General features: G+C 34.7%; 1 protein-coding gene across 4 annotated transcripts in view; it reads left to right on the forward strand.

Annotated features, from left to right (window-relative positions):
* Positions 1 to 25,544, forward strand: part of AGPS (alkylglycerone phosphate synthase) — a 139,478-nt gene that overhangs the window by 46,738 nt on the left and 67,196 nt on the right. For all 4 annotated transcript variants that reach the window (XM_070580263.1, XM_070580266.1, XM_070580265.1 and 1 more), the window contains 5 exons: positions 3,688 to 3,759; positions 5,306 to 5,385; positions 7,097 to 7,177; positions 19,781 to 19,906; positions 23,856 to 23,964. In XM_070580263.1, coding sequence (XP_070436364.1) covers positions 3,688 to 3,759; positions 5,306 to 5,385; positions 7,097 to 7,177; positions 19,781 to 19,906; positions 23,856 to 23,964 — 468 coding nt within the window. The remainder of the gene's footprint in view (positions 1 to 3,687; positions 3,760 to 5,305; positions 5,386 to 7,096; positions 7,178 to 19,780; positions 19,907 to 23,855; positions 23,965 to 25,544) is intronic.

Raw genomic sequence — 25,544 nt, forward strand, 5'->3', positions numbered from 1 at the left:
TTTGCCACTCTGTGTCTTTTTATTGGAGAGTTCAATCCATTTACATTGAGGGTGATTATTGATGCATGTGGACTTAATGCTGTCAATCTGTTGTTCGTTATCTGGTTTTCCTGCGTTACCTTTGTTTCTTGTCCTGTGTGTTTTAGCCTACCCATTGACTACTGCAATTTCTTATGCTGGGTTTCTTAGATTTTTCCTTATTTATGTTTTGTGGCTCTGTTCTGTTTTTTAGTATAGTGGCTACCCTGAAGTTTGTATTTAGAATCTCATGTATAATATAGTCTGTTCTCTGGTGGTCTCTTACTTACTTGGCCTAGACTGATTTAGTCCCTTTGCTCTTCCCCTCCTAAATTATTATTTTGATTTCTTATTCCAACTCGTGTTATGAGTTTGTAGTTAGAGTGATAAGATCGTCTTTGCTTTGGTAGTTTCCTTACCTTTATCCTAATGCTATAGTTGAATATTTGCTATCCTATTCTGGTTCTATCTCTCTGTCTCCCTACTCTGTGGTTTGTGACCCCTTTCTCCCTTTTTTCTTTTATCAGGTATGAGAGCCTTCTTGAGGATTTCTTGTAGTGGAGGACTTTTGGTTACAAATTCCCTTAACTTTGGTTTGTCTGGAAAAGATTTAATTTCTCCCTCATATCTGAAGGATATTTTTGCTGGATAGAGTATTCTTGGCTGAAGATTTGTATCTTTTAGAGTTTTGAATATGTCACTCCATTCTCTCCTAGCTTGTAAGGTTTCTGCAGAGAAATCCGCTGAAAGTCTGATAGGAGTTCTTTTGTAGGTTATTTTCTTCTGTCTTGCTGCCCTGAGTATTCTTTCTTTGTCTTTCACTTTTGCCATTTTTACTACTATATGCCTCGCAGTAGGTCTTTTTACATTGACAAATATAGGAGATCTGAAAGTTTCCTCTGCACACATTTCTCCCTCAATCCCTAGATTTGGGAAGTTCTCTTTTATAATTTCATTAAGCACACTTTCTGCTCCATTTTCCTTTTCCATGTTCTCAGGAATTCCTATGATCCTTAAATTCTTTCTCCTCATTGAATCCGCTATCTCTCTGATATTTTCCTCATTCTTTTTAATTCTTAGTTCTCTTTCTTCCTCTGTCTGGAGCCATCCAGCCAGTCTATCTTTGATTATGCTGATTTTCTCCTCTATGGTGTCTACACAGGCATTCAGGGAATCCGTATTCTGTTTTATCTGGTCCATTGTATTTTTCATCTCTAGTAATTCTGTTTGATTCTTCTTTATATTTTCAATCTCTTTTGTGAAGTAACTCCAGAACTCATTGGCTTGTTTCTCTTTCTCTCTACCTCATTGAGTTTTTTGATGATAGCTACTCTGAACTCATTTTCACTTAGTTTACCTATTTCCAAGTCCTCAGGACTTAATTCTGTGTTTTTATTGTTTTCCTTCTGGTCTGGAGCTTTTATAAATTGCTGGATGGTAGAGGAGTGGTTTTTGCACATGATGGTTGTATTTGGTTGCGGTTACAGCCTGTCGCCACTAGATGGGGGTTGAGAGCCACACGTTCTGAGCCCTCCACCTTCAGGCAAGATGGCGGCACCCAGCACGGGTTGTGGGGGAGGGCACTTTCTCTTGCCTACAAATCTGGATTTGGATTAGCTCTCGTTCTCTGGTCTCCTGGGGCCCTGGCGTGATGGGGTCCCTGCACACGGAAGCGTTCCCTCATCACCGGGTTTCCACTGCACCGGCGGCGGGAGTCCTGGACAATCCGCTGGTCACACAGCCCCTCACCGCTCCTTCCCTCACTTGCGGCATCAATCCCAGTCTCTAGGGGAGGGAGCGAAGTTCTCTCTTACCCTGTTCTATCTCCTCTGAGGGCAGCTACAGCCTCTCCATTCTCTGTCTTCTTATTCTGTAGGTCTTTGACGGTCTTGGCATTAGGGGTCATTGGTTGAAATTCAGTTTTTCCGTTTCTTTGGTTGTATTTTGGAGGGGCGAGAGTCCTGGGTCAGGTCACCCCGCCATTTCGCTCTGCCTCCTCTCCTTGTTAAAGGTTTTTAGCAAACATCTTCATATATTTTATTAATTGCTAATGAGCTAGTATTCCATTTAGTAAAAATTTTTACCACAAACAGTAAAGCTTTATAAGCTTAATCTGAAAGCTTGAAAGTAGATTTTCATTAAAAATTGGAATGATACAAATGACATATATTCCTAGTTTTAAGCAAACCTGGGGAATGATAATTATAACTTTTATAGAACAGTATTTTTACTTTCATAAATGGATGTTCTCATATATTTTCCTTTGCATCTTTATTTCCCTTTCAGGGTCTTGTTTTTATACTCGATTTTTGCATGGTTTCCTTGCCTCATCTCTTTCTCCTTCATGCCATTCCCTGTTTTGTCAGAAGGTTGATTTTTCTAAAATACTCTGTTTGCCATATTGTTCCGCTCCTTAATGCCCTATTGCTAGTCAAATTGAGTCTTAGCATCTCTTGCTATGTGTTTAAAGTCTTCTGCAGTCAGATTTTTTTTGCTGATGAAGATTTGTCCTGAGCTAACATCCATTGCCAATCTTCCTCTCTTTTGTTAAGGAAGATTTGTCCTCAGCTATCTGTGGCCAATCTTCCTCTATTTTGTATGTGAGCCAGCACAGCATGGCCACTTAGGAGTGGTGTAGGTCCACGCTCAGGAAACGAACCTGGGCCACTGAAGTGGAGCTTGCTAAACTTAACCGTTAGGCCACAGGGGCTGGCCCTGCAGTCAGATTTTTGTTACTTATGTATAACTTTTACACTGAGAGAGAGTACCCTTCAGTTGTGTACAATAGAAGGGAATTCATATGCAGTATATTTTGTATAATATTTTAAAATTTGTTTAAAAAACAGAGTAAAGGATCATGAAGGGGTGCAAAAATTAATAGTGGAAAGTATGATGAGATACATGATGTTTACATAGTCTACGTATCTCCTGACAAGATACTGTTAATTATAGTATTCCTGTCATGGAGAAACCAGCAGATACTATATAAGCAAATGATGAAAGTTAACATTACCAGAAGGAGACTTGTCTGCATCATGAGCCTCCAGATATCACACACTAAGAAAGGCACAGTGTCACTTCTGTGGAATTCCTGCTGAAATGTATAACCTGAATTTAATTATTTGGAAACATACAAACCCAAATTGAGGGACATTCTGTGAAGTAATGACCAATGCTCTTCAAAAGTGTCAAGGTCATGAAAGTCAAAGATAGACTGAGGAACTGTCTTAGATTAAAGAAGACTAAGGAGACATGACAACTAAATGGAGTGTGTGATCCTGGTCCAGAAAACAGAATGTTAGTGGAACAATTGGCAAAGTTTGAGTAAGGTCTGTAGATTAGTTAAAAGTATTGTAACAATAGTATGGTATTAGTGTCAGTTGATTTGACAATTAAATTATAATTATGTAAGATGTTAATATTTCCAGTGGCTGGGTGAAGGAGATTCTTTGTACCATTTTTGCAACTTTTTTGTAAGTATGAAATTATTTCAAAATGACAAGTTAAACAGGTAAGTAATAAAGTTTGTTTTAATATAGCTATTTAACGTGTTAGTGAGTGAGTAAATGAAGACAGTTTAGACACTAAAGAACTTTATAGACCCTTATTTTGCAGCATGACACAGATTTTATGTGTGTCTTTTTGATTAATTTTCTCTTTTTTCAACAGCGTGTCATGATGATGTAGTTAAGATTGTGAATCTAGCGTGCAAATATAACCTTTGTATCATACCAATTGGTGGTAGGTATTGTGCCTTTTGAATTTTACTATAATGTAAATTTGTTCTTTTTATTTAAAATGTTTGTATTGTAAATATCTGTGCCATCCCACTAAAAAAAACATTCTTGAAATTATGATATGGTTATTCTGAAAATTGGTTTATGCTGATTATTTCTGTTCTGAGTAGATCTACCTAAACTATTTGAGACATGATGTACCTACCCTTAGTACATGGCTTCTTTCCCTATGGATCCTAGTTAAAGCTGTGACTTAATGCCTAACTAAGAAAATGTACCTGATTTAGTAATGACTTTCTAGGCTGTATCGTTTTGGAGAGAATATTATTTTTCAAAGCCTAAAATATACCCAACATAAACCTTTGAGAAGGAATGCTACACAGTGTAGAAGATAAATCAGGACAATGATGATTAAATCATAATATCTTTTAATACCGAAAGTTGATATTGTTTGCATTTTAAGACAAATTTGATCTCTTGATCTTTGATTAACCACATTGTTTTAACAACTTATGCACGCCAAAGGAAATTGCCTTCGCTGATTGAATTGGCATTGATGGAATGGAAATAGGACCCCAACAAATCAGAAGTTCCACTCCTTCTTCAGCTGATACTTTGTTGAATTTATGCAAAAAAGGCACTACAGTATGGCTTTTAATGAAATATTTTTCTGATTTCAAATGGCTGTGACAGCAAATAGTGGTTAACTGATCACAGGCGTGTTCATAACTGGCAATTTATGGTCTTACCTTGTAAAATTGAGGTGAACCTTGTAGATCAACATTCTGTATAATTCTTACCTTGTATCAAGATGAGTTCCACATGTTTTCTGTCCAAAACACATGGAAATACCAATTAAGAATTTATTCTGATAAATGGTGATACAGATCTGGTTAAGAACTAAGAACACCATATTGTTCTGTATTGGTATCAGGAGAGCATTTTTCCTTTGATAACAAATGTTAATGGAAAACAGAAGTACTACATTGTTTAAGTACTTCTGTGTATTATTTATTCTATATTAAAATCACTTTTTTACTGAAGAACATATAAATTAATTTTTTAATAGCATATAATCTGGGCAATTTTAGCACATTTATATTCTTTTGTGTGGGAATATAAGATATTATTTTAAGTGATAAATGAATGTCATAATTTTTGTAGAAAGGAGGTAATGATGTCTCTAGTTGTATAGGATGGGTTTTTTGTCTTTTAAGCTCTCTCTCCACAGTAATCATTAGCTTAGAACTTTTCTAATTCATGTTTTTGGAGTTCCACAAATTGCTAGGGGCTTCACTTGAGTGTGCCCAGGGGATGAAGCCATACCCCATTGCTTTCAGCTCCATAATATTTCTTCATTTTGGCAAGCAGCATAAAATAAAGGTGAGTTTGCTTTTAGTGTGTTAGCATTTGCAAAGTACATTTTGCAAAGTAGAAATCGGTATTACTTTTCTAGCAGGCCTGTCTGTATGCTTTATATTAGGGATTTGCCCTAGAAATGTAGCTAGAAATAAAATATTTAAACATAACGTTTTTTCCTATTTTGGCAGGAGGAACAAGTGTTTCGTATGCCCTGATGTGTCCTGCAGATGAGACAAGAACAATTATTTCTTTGGATACTTCACAAATGGTACATGATAATTTAAGATGTATTTGGAGATAACGTTTGATTTAAAAAATTACTTTTAGGGACTGGCCCAGTGATATAGTGGTTAAGTTTGTGCCCTCCACTTTGGTGGCCTGGGGTTCGCTGGTTCAGATCCCAGGCGTGGACCTACACATCGTTCATCAAGCTAGGCTGTGACAGCATCCCACATACAAAATAGAGGAAGGTTGGCACAGATGTTAGCTCAGGGCCACTCTTCCTCAGCAAAAAGAGGAGGATTGGCAGTAGATGTTACCTCAGGGCTTCCTTACACACACACACAAATATCTTTATGGCTCAGTTATCATTAAAAAGGTATATTCTCCACTTTGTTTTAAATTTGTTTCATCATTGTATTTTGCTCTTGTCTTCAGACCTCCAAAAGCTAAGTTCACTTGTACTCTTAGGCACATATCTTGATGGATTCTACCAAATTGGCATGTGAAAATTGATAATTTGAGAAGCATAGCTTAGAATAGTGATACAAAAGAAGACCTGATTTGTATTATTAGAAAAGAAAATCAATAATATCAGTTGAAGTTAATTTGAATCACCAACACTTACTTGTCCTCCCTATTTTTACTAATGGTGTTGTAGTTTTGCTTGTGGAAGAATAGAGGAGTTAACTAATTTTAGTGATAGGATTACTTTTTGAAGTTTTGGCTCATTGTGGTCCAAGAGTTGGATATTGTGCCATGTTAAAGTTTTAATTTGGGTATGAACTTAATCTTTGTGTAGTCAACATTTTTCCTGGTTACATATTCTTCCATTATAAAGACATTTTAAAAGTTTATTATTTATTTATTTAGTTAATTTGAAGTTTTCAAACATGAAAGCAGAAAGAAACGTATATTCATTCTCTAGATTAAATAATTATTAACATTTTGTCATATTGGCTTATCTTTCTTTTTTTCTCTACTATTATGAAGCAAATCATGATATTATGCTACTTTACACCTAAATATTTCTGTGTATCTTTTAAAAAGGACATTTTCTCACTCTATTATTATCACTCCTGGCAAGATTAAAAGTATTTCTTTGTATCACTTAATATTTAGTTTACATTCAACTTTTCCAGTTATCTCAAAATGGTCTTTATTTTACAGTTCATTTGTTTAAATGGGGATTCAGACATTGCCTAAAGATGCGTTTCGCAGAATGTATCCCCATAGATGTATAACTGTGCTATATTCAAGTGTCTTTGCAGTGTCTTTTTCTACTCTCATGGTGGCCATCTTCTGATATTCTTAAATAAGATGTGATTGCTAACTATTAATAGAGTAGATACTATTTGCAGAATGCCGGGAACTGTATATGCTAAGCTTTTTATGTACAGTATCTCATTTAATCCTTACATCAACCCTGTGAATAGGTATTACTATCCTCACTTTACAAATGAGGAAACACTAAGCTTAGACAGTTAAATAATTTGACTAAGGTAAGAAGTAGAGTTTAATTCCAATTAATATCTGAATAAAGGCAGTCTATGTTTTAAACCAACTCCTGCGTGATATACTGCCTATATTACTATGTCTGTCATGTTGTACAGTCAAAGATAAGTGGAGCTTTCTAGTGTAGGTAACCCTACTTGCTTGATTACTGTCTTGTCACTTGCTGTTTTGAGTTAGGAAGTTATATTTCCTCAGAAAATGTCAGTAATTCATGGAGATGAGACTTCTTTCTTCCTTTGCAACAGAATCGAATCCTCTGGGTTGATGAGAATAATCTGACAGTTCACGTAGAAGCTGGCATAACAGGACAAGAGTTGGAGAGACAGGTATGTTATTTCTTTAATTAGGAGTTCCAAAACTGCGATGTTTCAAGACCCCTCTATGAATGAAGTACCTTTCATAGTACATTCACTGAATGAGTTTGTTCAATTTCTATTGTGGGTCAGGCACTGAATTAGATACTGGAGGACACAGTAGTGAATAAGACAGCATCCCCTACCCTTGGAAAGATTATGTTATATTACCACAGAAAGTTAGGTATATAGACAGTTATGACTCAGGGTGAGAATTGCTAGGTGAAGGCTAGCTGCAGGGTGTTAGGCTCATCAAATGGGGTTGGGCGGAAGGATTTGAACAAAGAAGGTATCAGAGGGCGTGGCATTTAAAACGAGATCTCAGGAAGAGTGAGAATTAGCAAAAGAGGTAGGGGGTGGGGAGAAGAGTCCAGTCAGAGGAAGCAGCATGAGGCTTTAAGGGCAGCTGTTGCTTTTGGGGGCCTGCAGATAGCTGAGTATGGCTGAGGTCTAGTGTGTATATATGAGAGGACACACATTCTTGGTGTTTGTATATTGGGTGGGTATATATGTATAGCAGTGGTAAAGGATGAAGCCAGGAAATACGAAGAGGTCAGATCGTAAAGGGCTTTATAAAGCCCCTTTTAAAAGTTTGCACTTTACCTTTGTACTTAGTTCTGGCTAGCTAGTGTGTGGAGGGGGATGGGGCACGTAAGGATGTGTTAAGAGGCTGCTGCAATAATTCAGGCAAGAGCTAGTGATCTGAAATAAAGTAGTAAGAATGGAGCAAAATGGGACAAATTGGACATAGAATTCTCAGAAGTTGATCATAAGTTGGACCATCTGGGTAGATGTTGATATTTGCTATTCATTGAACTTTTCAATGCGTAATTTCATTGAAACCTGCTCATCTCATGAGTTAGTCCTTGGAGTCCTTATATCACTTTTTTTTGGAATCTAATGAAGTCTTAGGAAACTTCAGCTTCCTTTCATGGATTCTAAGCAGGTAATTATTAAAATGTGTTGATTCCTGGGGCTGGCCCCGTGGCCGAGCGGTTAAGTTCGTGCGCTCCACTGCAGGCGGCCCAGTGTTTCGTTGGTTCGAATCCTGGGCGCGGACATGACACTGCTCATCAAACCACGCTGAGGCAGCGTCCCACATGCCACAACTAGAAGGACCCACAACAAAGAATATACAACTATGTACCAGGGGGCTTTGGGGAGAAAAAGGAAAAAATAAAATCTTTAAAAAAAAAAAAATATTAAAAATGTGTTGATTCCTTCAACCTCCTCAAACATGGTCAAGATGACTGTAACTCAGCTTTTGTGAAGAAAATTTCGAAATTTTAATTTGTTAGTGATGTACTGACCACTTTGTTCAACTTGGTTTACAGAGACTCCTCTCCCCTGCCTTTTAACAGAACAAAGAGAAGGATGAGACACACTCATTGATCTTCTCTTATTGTCTTTTTCCTTATTTCTTAGTAAAGAGTTAAATGAAGTTGGTATGCCAGTGACCAATTCTGGATGGAAGTCTTTGAAAAAATTGTTGAACTATTATCTTTATTTTTGATTTTATGCACTAAGAGAGAACCGGAATAAAATTGAACATATTTGTTGAGGCAGTGTTAAAGATCCAGTAAGTCAAGGTTTTACATAAGTCAAGATAATTAGGTTTGTTAATTATTATAGTTTATAATGACTTCATTGGGCAGAATAATAGTATTTAATGAAAAAACCTGTAAAAAGTTTTGTATTAGTCTTCCATTATGCCTGAATGAGGTATTATCAACACAGCAATTTTTTTTATAGCAAAGAATGGCCTTTCATGTCTCTAGTTTTATATCCTTTATTATAGCATTTGATGTAGTATTTTAACCTTTCCAAGTTTTTTTTTTTTTTGAAAGGTTAGAATTAAAATTCAAGGAACATATTTCCTTGAAATTTAAATGACATTTTCCTAGACTAGGAACTTCTGATATTTTACCTACCAGTTCATTCCCCTAAGTGCCAATATAAAGCTTTCTTTTTTGCATCTAGTAGACTATAAAATAGTTTCTACAGCTGTTTGGATCCCAGTTCAGGTTCTTCCTCATTAAACTTCTGTATCCTTCAGTTTCTTCAGCTGAGGTAACAGCTAAAAGTGTCCTGTTTTTTCCTTCTAGAAATTTTAAAATGACACCAATATAGTAGTTGGGTAGCACAGACTTTAATATCTTTAACTTGTAGATTACATTGATTTTTAATATGTGTAAAATTTAAGGGAGGTCACTAACATGTCAATTATGGACTTTGGGAATTTGTTTCTAGATTTATTAAATCTATAGCTGCTTTATTTTATTAGCCGATAGTCTGAGGACATGTAACATGTTTTTCCCCTTAGGGATTCGTTCCCCTAAGCCTCAGTTTCCTTGTCTATACAATAGAGAGAGTAATTGCTACTTTGTAAGGTTTTTGTTAGGATGAAATAATAATGTAAAGTACCTAGAATTTTTATTCATTCCACTAATTTTTATTGAGTGCTACCTACTTCATTCAAGCACAGCTGACTTTAAATATTCCTTCTATATGCCAGAACTCCCGAATTTATACCATCTCAGACATCTTTCCTGAACGCTAGACTTGTATATCCAGTTGCCTAGTTGATGCCTCCACTTCATATCTAATAGGCATTTCAAACTCAACATTTTAAAAATTGAATTTTCGTTTTCCCTCCACAATTTGCTTATTCTGTAGCCTTCTTATTCTCAGTTTAGGAAATTCAGTTCTTTGGGCAACTTGGGCTAAAATCCTTGAAGTCATTCATTTTTGTTTTGTTTTATAATAATTTCCATTGAGGTATAATTATTATACAATAAATTACACTCATTTCAAATATACAACTTGATAAATTTTGACATATGAATACAGTCATGAAACTGTCACCACAATCAAGATAATAAACACATGTACCAACCCCAAAGGTTTCCTCTTGCCTGTTTATAATCAGTCCTCTTCACACTAACCTTACTCTGCCCCTGGCAATCACTGATCTACTTTCTGTCACTGTAGATTTGTTTAAATGTCCTACAGTTTTATTAAAATCAAATCATGTACTCTTTTTTTGGAGGAATGAGAGTATGACTTCTTTCACTAGGCATAATTGTTTTGAAATTCATGCATGTTGTTGCATGTATCAATAGTTTATTTCTTTTTATTGCTCAGCAATGTTCCATTGTATAGCTATACCACTGTTTATCCTTTACTTGTTGAACACTTCGATTATTTCCAGTTTGGGGTTATTACAGATAAAGCTGCTGTGAACATTCATGTGCAAGTCTTTGCGTGGACATGTACTTTCATTTCTCTTGGGTAAATATCTGGAAATGAAATGGCTAAATCATGTGGTAGATATTTAATTACCTTTTTGGAAAACTACCAAACATTTTCCCAGAGTGATTGCATCATTTTATATTCCCACTAGCGCTATATAAGAGTTCTAGTTTCTCTCTGTCTTTGTCAATACTTGTTATTATTAGCCTTCTAAATTTTAGTCATTCTAGTAGGTGTGTTATGGTATCTCATTATGGTTTTAATGTGCATTTCTCTGATGACTAGTGATGCTGAACATCTTTTCAAGTGCTCTTTGCCATCCATATATCTCCTTTAGTGAAGTGTCTGTTCACTGTTCATTGTTGGTCCAATTTTTAAATTGGGTTGTTTGTTTTCTTTTTGAGTTTTGAGAATTCTTTATATGTTCTAGATATAAGTTCTTTTTCAGATATATGCTTTGCAAATGTTTTTTCTCGGTCCATGGCTTGTCTTTTCATTCTCTTAACAGAGTCTTGAAGAGTAGATGTTTTTAATTTTGATGAAGTTCAATGTACTTAATTTTTTACTTTATATATGTTGGTTCTGCTGTCGTATGTAGAAATATTTGCTTAACTTGAGGTTACAAAAAATTTCTCGCATTTGTTTCGCTTTTAGTTTACATTCAAGTCTCTGAGTTTTGAAAATTTTTGAGTTAATTGTTGTGTATGGTGTGAGGAATGGATTGAAGTTCATTTTTTTTGCATATGGATATCCAGCACCATTTGTTGAAAAGACTGTCTTTTCTTCACTGAATTGACTTTTCACAATCATAAAAAAAGTGTTGCCCATATATGTGTGCATCTAGTTCTGGACTCTATTTTGTTCCGTTTATCTATTGTATATCTTTATGCCAGTACCACACTGTTTGGATTATTGTAGCTTTGTCATAAATCTTTTTCAAAGTTTTTTTGCTATTCCAGGTTCTTTGCATTTCCATATGAAGTTTATAGTCATCTTCTCAATTTATGTAAAAAAAAAATTTCTTGGGATTTTGATTGGGATTGCATCAACTCTCTACATCAATTTGGGGAGAACTGACATCTTAACAATATTGATTCTTCTGACCCACGAACATTGTATATCTCTCGTATTTTTAGGTCTGTAATTTCTCTTAGCAGTGTCTTAATAGTTTTAGTGTACAAATATTTCATATTTTTATCAGATTTATCCCTAAGTATTATGTATTTTTGGTGCTATAGTAAATGGTATTTAAAAGTTTTTTCAATTTCTGAGTATTCTTTATTGATTTTTGTATATAGATCTTAATCTAGTAAGCTTGCTAAATTCACTAATTAATTCTAAAAGTTTTCTTGTAGTTCCCATTAGAATTTCTACATGTAGGATCATGTCCTTTGTGAATAAAGACAGTTTTACTTCTTCCTTTCCAATATGTGTGCCTTTATTTCTTTTTCTCACCTGATTAGAACCTCTAATACAGTGTTGAAAAGAGGAGAAAGTGGACATCCTTGTCTTGTTTCTGATTTAAGAGAGATGCACTCAGTCCTTTAAGATGTTAAATATTAAGTATGATGTTATCTATAGTTTTTTTTTTCTTTGTAGATGCCCCTTATCAAGTTGAGAAAGTTTCTTCTATCTTGGTTGGCAGAGAGTTTTTATTAGGAATGGATTTTGGATTTCGTCAAAAGGTTTTTTTGTCTTAAGGTGCAAGTTGAGGTAATTTATGTCAGGCCTTTTCTTCTTTTCTAATATAGGTTTTCAGTACTATAAATTTTCCCCAACTACTGCTTTAGTGGTATCCCACAAATTTGATATGTCTGTTTATTTTCATTCATTTCAAGATATTTTCTGCTTTCCTGTTGATTTTTTTCTTTGACCCATGGGTCCTTACAAGTTATTTAGTTTCTAATGATTGGGGGATTTTCCCAGACATCTTTCTGTTATTGATTTCTATGTTAATTCCATTCAGAAAACATACTTTATATGACTTGAATCCTTTCAAATTAATTGATACTTGTTTTATGGCCCACGATAGGGTCTATCTTGTAAGCATTCCGTGTACACTTGAGAAGAATGTGTCTTCTACTGTTGGTTGGAGTAGTCTATAAATGTCTGTTAAGTCAAAATTAATTTATAGCGTTGTTCAGACCTTCTATGTTTTTTCTATTTTCTGTTTACTTGTTCTATCAATTATCAAGGGGGGAATTAAAACATCCAACTAACATTGTAGATCTGTCTACTTTTTCTTGCAGTTCTATCAGTTTTTACTTCATATGTTTTAAAGCTCTGTTATTAGGGGAATGCTTAGGATTGTTATATTTTCTTGATTAATGAGCCATTTTGTCATTATGAAATGACCTTCTTTCTTCCTGATAATATTTTTGCTCTGAAATCTACTTCATCTGATAGTAAAATAGCCATTCCAGTTTTCTTTTGACTATTGTTAGCATGATATATTTTTTTCCTTTTTTCCTTTTTTTACTTTCAACCAATTTATGTCTTTATATTTAAAGTGCTTTTCTTGTAGACAGCATAAAATTTGGTCTTTTCCTTTTTGTCTAAACTGACAATCTCTACCTTTATTGGCGTATTTAGACCTTTTGCCTTCAGTGTGGTTTATTGATGTGGTTCAGTTTAAGACTGTCATCTTGCTGTTTGTTTTCTATATTTCCCATCTGTTTTTGTCCTTTTCCACATTTATTGCCTTTTTTTGGATTGAATATTTTTTATGATACCGTTTAATCTCCTTTGTTTCTTTATTAGCTATAATTTTTTAAAAGATTTTATTTTTCCTTTTTCTCCCCCAAAATCCCCAGTACATAGCTGTATATTTTTAGTTGTGGGTCCTTCTAGTTGTGGCATGTGGGATGCTGCCTCAGCATGGTTTGATGAGTGGTGCCATGTCCGTGCCCAGGATCTGAACTGGTGAAACCCTGGGCTTCTGAAGTAGAGCGCATGAACTTAACCACTCGGCCACGGGGCCAGCCCATTGTTTTGTTATTTTAAGGGTTGTTTTAGGGTTTATAGTATACATATTTAACTTAAAATAGTCTAACTTCAAGTGATAATATAACACTTCAGAGTTTAGTATAAGAACCTTACAGTATTATGTTTCCCTCTCCTCTTGTCTCCTTTGTGCTATTATTGTCATACATTCTACTTTTATGTATGTTGTAAAGCCTACAGAATATTGTTATTATTTCTGTTGAGACAGTCAGTTATCTTTTAAAAACATTTAAACAATAAGAAAACATCTTACCTATTTGCCCATGTAGTTACCTGCTCTGGTGCCATTAATTCCATCTGATGTTATTTTCCTTCTGCTTAAAGGACTTCTTTTAACATATCTTTAGTGTGGGTCTGCTGTTGATGAATTCTTTCTGCTTTTGTTTGTTTGAAAATGTCTTTACTTCATCTGTTTTTTTTTTAATACTTTATTTTTTTAGAGCAGTTTTAGGTTTACAACAAAATTAAGAGGGAGTACAGAGATGTCCCAGATGCCCCTTGCCCCCACACATGCATAGCTTCCCTGTCGCCTTATCAACATCACTCACCAGAATGGTAGATTTTTTTTTTTACCAAAAATAAACCTGCATTGACACATCATAATTACTCAAAGTCCATAGTTTATCTTAGGGTTCAGTCTTGGTGTTGTACATTCTATGGGTTTGGACAAATGTATAATGGCATATATCCATCATTGTAATATCATACAGAGTAATTTTGCTCCTCTGAAAGTCCTCTGTGCCCTGCCTGTTCATCTCTCTTCTCCCCACCCCTGGCAACCACTGATCTTTTTATTGTCTCCATAGTTTTGCCTTTTCTAGAATTTGATATAGTTGGAATCATAGGTTATGTAGCCTTTTCAGATTGGCTTCTTTCATTTAGTAATATGCATTTAAGGGGACTTGATTTCATTTCATGGCTTGATAGCTCATTTCTCTGAATAATTTTCCATTGTTTGGATGTACCATAGTTTATCTATCCATTTACCTATTGAAGGACATCTTGATTACTTCCAGGGTTTGGCAGTAAGGCTGCTATAAACATGTGTGTGCAGGTTTTTATGTGGACATAAGTTTTCAACTCCTTTGAGTAAATACCAAGGTGCACGATTGCTGGATTATATGGTAAGAGTGTGTTTAGTTTCATAAGAAACCGCCAAACTGTCTTCCAAACTGGCTGTACCATTTTGCATTCCCACCAACATTGTATGAGAGTTCCTGTTGCTCTACCTCCTCACCAGCATTTGGTGTTATCAGTGATGTGGCGTTTGGCCATTCTAATAGGCGTGTAATGGTATCTTCTTTTAAGTCACATTTCCCTTATGATATATAATGTAGATCATCTTTTCATGATTATTTGCTATCTTTGGTGAAGTGTCTGTTAAGGTCTTGGCCTATTTTTTAATTGGGTTGTTTGTTTTATATTGTTGGGTTTTAAGAGTTCTTTATGTATTTTGGGTAATAGTCCTTTATCAGATGTGTGTTTTGCAGATATTTTCTCCCGGCCTGTGGTTTGTCTTCTAATTCTCTTCATATTATCTTTCACATAGCAGAAGTTTTTAATTTTAATGTAGTTCAATTTATCAATTATTTCTTTCACAGATCGTGTCTTTGGTATTGCATCTAAAAAGGCATCAGTATACTCAAGGTCATCTAGGTTTTCTCCTATGTTATGTTTTAGGAGTTTTATAGTTTGTGTTTTACGTTTAGGTCTATGATCCATTTTGAGTTAATTTCTGTGATGGGTGTAAGGTGTGTGTCTGGATTCTTTTTTTTTTGCATGTGGATGTCCAATTGTTCCAGCGCCATCTGTTGAAGAAACTATCCTTGCTCCATTGTATTGCCTTTGCTCCTTTGTCTAAGATAGTTGAGTATATTTATGGGGATCTATTTCTGGGCTTTCTCTTCTGTTCCATTGATCTATTTGTCTATTCTTTCTCCAGTACCACACTGTTTGATTATTTTAGCTTTGTAGTAAGTCTTGAAGTTGGGTAGCGTCCGTCCAATTCCTGGCTCAGTATTGTGTTTGGCTATCCTCGGTCTTTGCCTCTCCTTATAAACTTTAGAATCAGTTTGTCTCTGTCCATAAAATAACTTGCTGGGATTTTGATTGGGATTGCATTAAATCTATAGCTCAGTTTGGGAAGAACTGACATCTTGACAATATTCAGTCTTCCACAAACATACACTATCTTGCTATTTATTTAGTTCTTCTTTGATTTCATTCATCAGAGTTTTGTAGTTTTCCTCATATAGATCTTTTGTGTAATCTTTGTTAGGGTTTATACCTAAGTGTTTAATTTTTTGGGGTGCTAATATATTATGTTTTTCATTTCAAATTCCACTTTATCATTGTTGGTATATGGAAAAGCAATTGACCTTCGTATATTAACCATGTGTCCTGTAACCTTGCTAGAATTGCTTATTAATTTGAGGTTACATTTTTGTTTTTTAAAGATGTTTTAACTGAGTATAGAATTATATATTGACAGTGTCATTTTGTTTTATTCAGTGATATAAAGATATTGCTCCAGTGTCCTCTCATTTCATTGTTTCTGAGGAGAAATGTGTTGTTACCCTTATCTTTATTCCTGTGTACATAATTTTCTTCTTATCACTGGTTGAGCAATTTGATTATTATGGACCTTGGTGTTGTTTCTTATGTTGGGGATTTGTTGAGCTTCTTTGGTTTGTGGGTTTATAGTTTTCATCAAATTTGGAAAATTTTGGCCGTTACTCCTTCAAATATCTGCCCCCTTCCCCTACCTGACCCTTAGGGACTCTCTTTACTTCCGTATTAGACTACTTGAAGTTTTACAGCTCACTTTGCTCTTTTCACTTCACTTTTTTCTTTTAGTTTTTGTTGCTATGTCTTGCAGTTTACTAATCTTTTATTTTCCTATGTGTATTCTGCTCTTAATCCCATCAAGCATATTTTATCTCGGACGTTGTCTTTTTCATTTCTATATGTTTGAGTCCTTTTATATCTTCTAGGTCTCTACTTAACTTTTTGAACATATGGAATACAGTTACAGTAACTGTTTTAGCACCCTGGTCAGCTAATTCTAACATCTGTGTTAGTTCCAGGTTAGTTTTATTTATTCACCTCATAATGATTATTTTACTCAGTATGTGTTGTATTTTCCTCCTTCTTTGTATGGTTGGTAATTTTTTATTAGACGCCAACTGTTGTCAATATTATCTTGTTGGGTCTTGGTGTTTTTCAATTCTGTCAATATTCTTGAGCTTTTTTCTGGGATGCAGTTATTTGGAAACAATTTGATCCTTTAGTTCTCGTGGGTTTGGAGCAGTGCTCAGTCTGAGGCTAATCATTTCCCATTACTGAGCAGTGACCTTCCTGGGTTTTCTACCTCATGCTCTGTGAAGGAAGAGTTTCCACAGCCGGGCTGGTGGGATCAGGTACTATTTCTGGCCCTCTGTGAGTGCTGTGAGGCGCTGTTCTCCGATCTCTTTGGAGCACTTTTTCCTCTGGTCCTGGGTAGTTTCCTTACTTGTATGTGCTTTTCAGTACTCTGCCGACTACTGGAGGGGGACCTTTACCGTTCTCCGGGCTCTCTCTGTGCTACTGTCTCCCCTTCAGTGCTTTCTCTTGTGAGTTCTAGACCTTGGTTTCCCACACCTCTAACCCCGTCTCCTCAACTCACAGTATTTGCCGAGTTCCGCCTGGATTCTCTTCCCTGCGCTGCAGCCTGGAGCAGTAAGCTAGGGGCAGTCGTAGCACTCACGTCCTTTGTTTGCTTTCTCTTAGGGGTCACTGTTCTTTGTTACCTCATGTCCAGTGTTTGGAAAACTTTAGCTTGCTAAGATTTTTCTGTTTTTTGTCCTTTTCAGGTGGGAGAGTAAATTTAGTCCCTTTTACTTCAACTTGGGTAGAGTTGGACATCCCTGCTCTACTTTGTATTTTTTCCATTACATTTCTCTTCTAATTGTTCTGTATTAATTTAACTATGTTTCTTGTTAATTTCATTTCTCTTCTCTGACTCTATAATACAAGCTCAACAATTTAGGATTTGTTTTGTTTAGTGATGTATCCGAAGCATAGTACATAGTAGTCAGTAAATATTTGTTGTTTCCATATTGAATGAGGACACAGAAGTAAGATAAAGTTCTTATTGCCATCGAGCTTCATGGCGTATAGATGGAGTAGAGAGACTGTTTTATTTTATTAAAAAAAATATTTGGTTAAGTATGGAGTAAATCTATAGACCTTTCTCAATAGATTTTTCTTAGCAGTTAATGGTGTTAACAAACACATAGAATTTTAAAAGGGGAAGCTGCTGAATTTATATGATCATAGATACCATTTATTAAGTACATACTGTATGCCAAGAGTCATTTCTTACTGAATTAGCATACTATAGTATGCACATTTTCTAGCAAGGGTAAATGACAAGTCTCAAGCTCACCTTCTTAACCATTACATTGGGGCTGGCCTGGTGGTGCAGCGGTTAAGTGCGCACGTTCCACTTCAGTGGCCCAGGGTTTGCTGGTTTGGATCCTGGGTGCGTACATAGCACCGCTTGTCAAGCCATGTTGTGGTAGGCGTCCCACATATAAAGTAGAGGAAGATGGGACGGATGTTAGCTCAGGGCCAGTCTTCCTCAGCAAAAAGAGGAGGATTGTCAGCAGATGTTACCTCAGGGCTGATATTCCTCAAAAAAAAAAAGAAACCATTACATTTACCTCACTTACCTAGTAGGAAGTGAGTCAGATTTTCACAAAGAGGTAGATTTATATTGGTTTGCTAGGTAGAGCTCCCTGAGCATAGGGACTGTTTTTTTTTTGTGTGTGTGTCCTTATTTTCATTGCTTTACATAATTTTAGGCTCATAGGAGCTACTAGTAATTGGAGAAGGTAATGAAGTAACCTAGCAGACATAAGAGGCAAATTAATTGTATATCTCATATTGGATATACTTATAGAAATAGTTTAAACGTGTATTTAATGGTTTGATTCTATATAGGTAATGTGGAGATTTCGTCATGAGAATATCTGAAAACTCCCTGTTCAGTGCCTAGCACATTTAAGTTCTCCATGAATAGCTTTTCTTTTTCTTCTCCTAATTTTAGAATAATTAAGTAACAGTAGCCTTTTGAGAGTAAATAATATGAATATAGATTGTTTGGGAGTTAAGGAAGAAATATAAAATAGTGTTCTGATAATCTTCATTTTAACCTGTTCAGTCATGTGTGTAAGCTACTTATTTTGAGGTGGCTATTAACCTTTTAAAATTAAATAAATGTATTGAATATTTAGAAAAAAACATATTATGTAACAATTGATGTATTTTTAAATCTTGTTTTCCTAGCAACAAAATTAGAAAAGAGAAATAGTTTGCATTGCTTGTATGTGAAAGCTAACAAATTATGTTTAACCTAATAGGCTCTCAAATTTTGGATTACAGCTTTTACACCATACTTAGATACGTGCATACAAACATAGCTACATATTCTACATCTTTGTCTGGCTTACTTGAAAAATAGAAGCAATTGCTTAACTGGATGACTATCAAGATGGTCAACACAGATTGATGGGCTTGAGTGCTGTAGACAGTGGGTATGCAGATGGTTGTGTGTGTACCGTTTGACATGAGATGGCTGAATCTTTAAAATGATTTCAGTGGGATGGCTTTGGTGTTGTTGTAGTAAAGGGCATCCATTCAACCTCAGGTGCTGTGCAGATGGTAAAGCCAAGCTAATATAGAAAAATGAGAAACAAGTGACTATTTAATGTACAGGAATGCATGATCTGTGTAACAAATAAATGACGGTATTGCATGCAGGAAACCTAGCCAGATGGCTGTACATTAAAACACATGACTCCTTGAGAGAATTAAGTACAGGCAATTTGCTTGGATTTTCTCCAGGCCTGCTGCATATTATATTAGGGTAGAGAGAACAAGAGATTAAGTGCTTTATTTATTGAAAGTGTTTAGGTGAAGTTGGCAGTTATTTAAGCATAATCTGATCTCCATAAGTATTTAAATTGTCTATTTGTGGGGAAAAAAAAGTAGGGAGGGTAGTTCGCTTTTAAAATAAAAGGATGTAAGGAGTAAGGTTGGCTAGTGAACCTCTGGAAAATAAACTGTCTTTTGGCCCATACTTTTCAGTTTTACAAGATTTTCCACTAGGCAAAAGCTTAAAAATATTTTTGGATAAAAGTATTTCTTTTTCTATGTGGCTTTTAATAGTCCAAATTCCAGTGACATATGGAAATTTTGAAGTGGGAAGAGTTAATGTGTTGAATGCTGTGTGAAATGGGACCATTTTCACTAGTAAAATACCACATTTTTGTTTTTCAGCTTAAAGAAAGTGGTTATTGTACAGGTCATGAACCGGATTCCCTGGAATTCAGCACTGTGGGAGGATGGGTATCTACTCGGGCATCAGGCATGAAGAAGAATATCTATGGCAATATTGAGGACCTGGTAAATTTTTTTCTAGTTATTATATAATAATTCATTAGTATATTAAGATTATTATAAAGTGATTAAAGCCTTTAAAAATTGAGTTGGATGGTAGAGTCCCCCAAAAGTATACCTCTTTTTGATTATAGTCGTGTTGGCTATGTATAATAGAAGCAGTTAAAGGACAGCTGTGGTCATTACTTAAGGATGCTCCTTTTCAAGTGACTGATTTTTAAGCTTGGTAGATATTTCATAGTATCTAACTTATAGAATATATACATATTATTTTATATGCCTCGTGGCACCTTGGTCTTCAACTCTTTCAAGATTTTAGTCCATTTATTTAGGTGATTTTCTCATTGCCATTCTTTTTTTTTTTTTTTTTTTTTTTTAAAGATTTTATTTTTTCCTTTTTCTCCCCAACGCCCCCCGGTACATAGTTGTGTATTCTTCGTTGTGGGTTCTTCTAGTTGTGGCATGTGGGACGCTGCCTCAGCGTGGTCTGATGAGCAGTGCCATGTCCGCGCCCAGGATTCGAACTAACGAAACACTGGGCCGCCAGCAGCGGAGCGCGCGAACTTAACCACTCGGCCACGGGGCCAGCCCCTCATTGCCATTCTTTTGCCTTAGAAGATTTTATATTTATTTTTCTGAAAAAAACTTTCTCTGTATAGAATTAAAAAGCCCAATTGACAATGTTCTAGTAAGTGGCACTATGACCTGTGATATTTTATGTGCACACCATTTTGTTTTATCTGATCTGGTGCCAGTGCTCTGGGAGTTAGTGTAATAATAGTGTAACTATGAACATCCTGGTTAGGAATTAGGTATCATTTGTAGCTTTTCCATTGATTGGTTGTATGATCTTGTGCAAATTAGTTCACTTTCTAAGCTTCAGTTTCCTACTCTGTAAAATAGAATAATGATAATTGATGTATAGAATTATTATACGAAGTAAAGGACATAAAATGAAAACTCTTAGCAGAGTCCCTTGTGTGTAGTAGGTGCTTCATAAATGTTAGTTCCCTTATCATCAATATTTTGGTAACAATTTAAAAGAAGTTTAATTTATGAGACTATTAAAATGATGTTCCTAACATTATTCCTAGAGCTTTGTGTTTCAAATGTGAAGTTTCAACATTTTCATCAATATCTTTGCTGCTAGAAATATCAAATCTTTAATGAAATAGTCTGGTCCTTTATAGGTAACACCCAGCAATTTAAGACTTTAAGTGTCTGTATTATAAACACTTTAAAAATGTTTACATTATCCTGTTTATTTTTTTTATTGAGGATATTTTAGAAATCACACTTTTTTTGCATTAAAATACAAATTCATGGGGCCAGCCCCGTGGCCGAGTGGTTAAGTTTGCGTGCTCTGCTTTTTGGTGGCCCAGGGTTTCACCGGTTTGAATCCTGGGCGTGGACATGGCACTGCTCATCAAGCTATGCTGAGGCAGCGTCCCACGTGCCATAACTAGAAGGACCCACAACTAAAAAGACACAACTTTCTACTGGGGGGCTTTGGGAGAAAAAGGAAAAATAAAATCTTTGGGGAAAAAAAAAACAAATTCAGTTTCAGAGGAGAGAATTTGATCCTTTTGCTGTTGGATTGTTAAGAGCCTTATCAGAGTTAAGCAAATATTTGATATATTGGTACATTTAGTACTGCTAAAGCATGTAATTTATTTGAATCCTTTTTTGGAGATATTTAAAGGCCACAAATTATAAGCATACATCCTAATGTACTTATTTGCATTAGTAATTACCGTAGACATTTTATTTTTAACTTAAATTTTTTTGTACTATATAATTTCCACTGAAACTGTCTTAATTTACTTTAATTGCTTTTATGAAAACTTTATTAGATTTCTTTATGTGGCTACAGATGGAACTCATGAAAAAAATTAAACTTTTTGAGTGTGTTAAATGTTTCTCTAATTAATATTGGCACATACTTCTTTGAAGTACAATAAGTGATGATACTAATACCCATTTAACTGTTTGGAAAAAGCTGAAGATAGTTCGTTAGTATAAATTTTTAAGATTATAATCTGAAAATTGAGAAGTCTCAGTGCTTTCTATGTACAGTGGGATAAACTTTTCATCTTAAATTCTGATCTCTACTTGTTTTCAAGTAAGGAATTCTAATTATAGTCCAATTCAAATTTGTTTTTTAATATCTTCACTAAAGGATTTCCTGAGCATTTCTGATTAAATGATTATGATTTCTTATGCTGATACTATAGAGCTGAAGCTTTTGGACATTAGCAATAATCCATTGCTTCTATGAAAGGTGCCTTGGTAGACTTTTCAGTTATGAAGCACTATGCAAAGGAACTTCAGATATGTTATGTATATTAAATACATATAATAATTACTGACACTTTTAATATCTTTGTATTTATTCTTCCAAAACTTTTTTCTAGGCATGTTCACCAACACGTCTGTATCTAATTTTTAAGATGAAAAAGGATCATACTGTGTTTAATTTGCTTCTTAAATATATTATCAACATATGAATATGTAAATGAACATAGGTTTGCACAATCATTTTTAAAGATTTTATTTTTCCTTTTTCTCCTCGAAGCCCCCCGGTACACAGTTGTATATTTTTAGTTGTGGGTCCTTCTAGTTGTGGCATGTGGGATGCCGCCTCAGCGTGGCTTGATGAGCGGTGCTGTGTCCACGCCCAGGATCTGAACTGGCAAGCCCTGGGCCGCTGAAGCAGAGTGACCACGGGACCGGCCCCTGCACAATCATTTTTAGAGTCCACCTAATTCTCTTTTATTGATAACTCATGGTTTATTAAAGTAACTCTATTAAGGAGCATTTAAATTATTATTAATTTCAAAATTATAGAAAACAAAGGGAAAAATATCTTCTTTAGTAATTTCTTTAGCATACATCTTTAATCATTTTCATGGGTATGTTCCTAGAGCTTGAATTATTGGATCAAGATGTTTATATGTTTTTAAGTCTTTGGATGCTTACACCCAAATTTCCCTGTAGAAATTTTGTGCCAATTGACAGTCCTACTAGCACTATGAGAATCTTTATTTTACTAGACTTTTAATTTATGTTATGTTTTTTAATTTTTTATTTCTTAAATTGCTAGTGAATCTGAACTTTTAAAATGACCTCACTGGCAATTTTTATTTCTTATTTTGTGAATTGCTTATTGATGTCCTCTGCTCATTCCTTCAACAATAAATAGACTTTTTTTATTTCTGTCAAAAAATCATTCTAAAAATGTATTGGATTTTTACCTAACCATTTCTGATGCTCATCTCAGAAACTATTTTTGAGTGATGCCCTCTTCCGGTATACTTACTTTCTCACCTGTTGGACATGTCACACATAATTTCTCTCCCTCTCTTTTTCTCAGTCAATGCATCTCCCTCTTCATTCCAGTTTTCACCTGAACGTAATCAGTACTTCATTCTTTTCACTCTTTTCTACTTAGTGGGCAAAGTAAACAAGTTGAAGGTGGAGATAAGGCAGGAATAAATTTTTTCTTAGAATTCTAAGCATCTAGAACAATGCTTGACATGAATAGTGGTACTTCATAAATATTGTTAAATAAGTGAAAGAATGAGCCTATTAAAGTATGATCATTGCTATTTTTTCTCTTCTTTTTAGTTCTTTGCCACATGGATAACCCTAGACTAAATTTAGTTTAAAGAAGTGTGTTTTTCAGTTCTTAAGATGATGAATATACCTAAACTAATAACTATCTTAGATTGATTTTTCCCTCTTTTAAAGTTAAATAAAATTTATTTTTAGTCTAAGAATTACTAAAAGATATTAGAATTCTGAAGGGCACCCTACCATCTATCACTTAACCCAATATTTAAAAAGTAGTATTTTACATAAATATATATGGATGTATGTACACACACACACACACACCCCCCACACCATTCACTGACAAATGTCTAGAATTTACATCGTGCTTTGTATTAAACAGGTGGTTCATATAAAAATGGTAACACCTAGAGGTATAATAGAAAAAAGCTGTCAAGGACCTCGTATGTCAACAGGCCCTGATATCCATCACTTCATCATGGGATCTGAAGGTAACTATTACTACAAATTTATTATGAAAACATACAGGTTAGTGACTCAGCTTTGTGAAAATCTGTGATATTGTGATATCAGATCTTTGAAAGAAAGACATGTTTTATATATTTAAAGAATGGTGATTTTTAAAAAAGTTTTATTACTTTAATTTAGTACTTCATAAAGTTTTTATATTGAGAACATCTTATTAAACTTCCTCTTACATTTTGCTTTTTTATAGTTTTAAAAACAGCTTAGTCTTTTTGGTTTTATTTTTTTCTTTTAGAGTTTTTAATCAGTAATTTTAGGAAGAGAAGTTATTATGGTTTAAAATGGTTTGCTTTAACATTATATTATAGTATTCTTTAATCTTGTCTGGATAATCAGGAGGAAAGGACTGATGGAGTATTGTTTTATTGTCTTTCTATAATTATATATTTTGTTGTTGCTATTTGATGTTTTGAATAAGTGGAATTTAAAATTCTGTTGATTCACATATCTTTTAAAACTTACCTTGGTCTTTTATTTTTTCATTAATTAAGTAGTATCCTTTGCTTGGATACTTAATGCTGGGTAGATTAGAATGTAGTTCTTCATTTTATCCAAAACATTTAATTCCTGTACCAATCAGAAAAAAACTAATCTTCTTTCTGTTTGTGAACTAATTATTATGTAGGCACTGTGAAATGTATGGATAAGGTGAACATGGGCTTATTTTTCAGGTAGAATAGTAGAGAGGGGTACCCCTTAAATTTAGAGAAATAAGATAAAACAAGTGGTTTTAAATTAGCAGAGGAACTCATTACTCACTTGAGAAGGTGGTGTACGCTGAAAAAAGAGAGAGATTTTGGAAACATTTAGCTGTGTTCGTGGATAACATTTAGTTATATTCATTGATACAGCAATTATCATAAACTAGGATGTTAGGGCATAAATTCTAACCTTTGACAGTAACATCAAGGAGGGAAGAAAGTAACAAACTATGTCTCTTAGTGACATGGCTAGAAGTCAACTACTGAGTTGATGACCAGCGAGATAGCTTAGCTCTTTTTCATGATGATCAATGACAGACTTTTGTCAAGATATCTCACCAGTTTACTCTCTCATCAGTATACTCTTCTGTGGAACCACAGAACTATATTTTTAATAAGAAAAATATATGGTAAATTCCTTTAAATAATATAGTTCTCTAATAGTATTATGAAACTTTTTGTACTAATGCGTCATCTAAAAGTTAACTAAAAGAATATTCCTTTTTGCCATCAAATGTCAAATGAATAACAAATAGGTATTAAAATTGATAATTATACTATTGTTGTATACATAGTTGGAGTCAGCTCTATAAATATAAATTATCTTTTGAAGTAACCACATTAAGCATTTTTTTCCTCCCATCTATTAACATTTAAAAAATTCTAGTTGCTAGGTACTATGCTGGCACACTCAAGGACACAGGTAATAATAGACAATTATAATACAGTATGGTAAATTCTGTGATAGAAATAAACACAGGAAAAATATGGACAAGGGGCACGTTGGTGGGTGCTTAAGAAGACTTCCCCAGAGACACTGTGCCTAAAGTGGCCCCTGAAGGTTG

The sequence above is a fragment of the Equus przewalskii genome, chromosome 17, assembly GCF_037783145.1.
Source record: "Equus przewalskii isolate Varuska chromosome 17, EquPr2, whole genome shotgun sequence".
Lineage (NCBI taxonomy): Eukaryota > Metazoa > Chordata > Mammalia > Perissodactyla > Equidae > Equus > Equus przewalskii.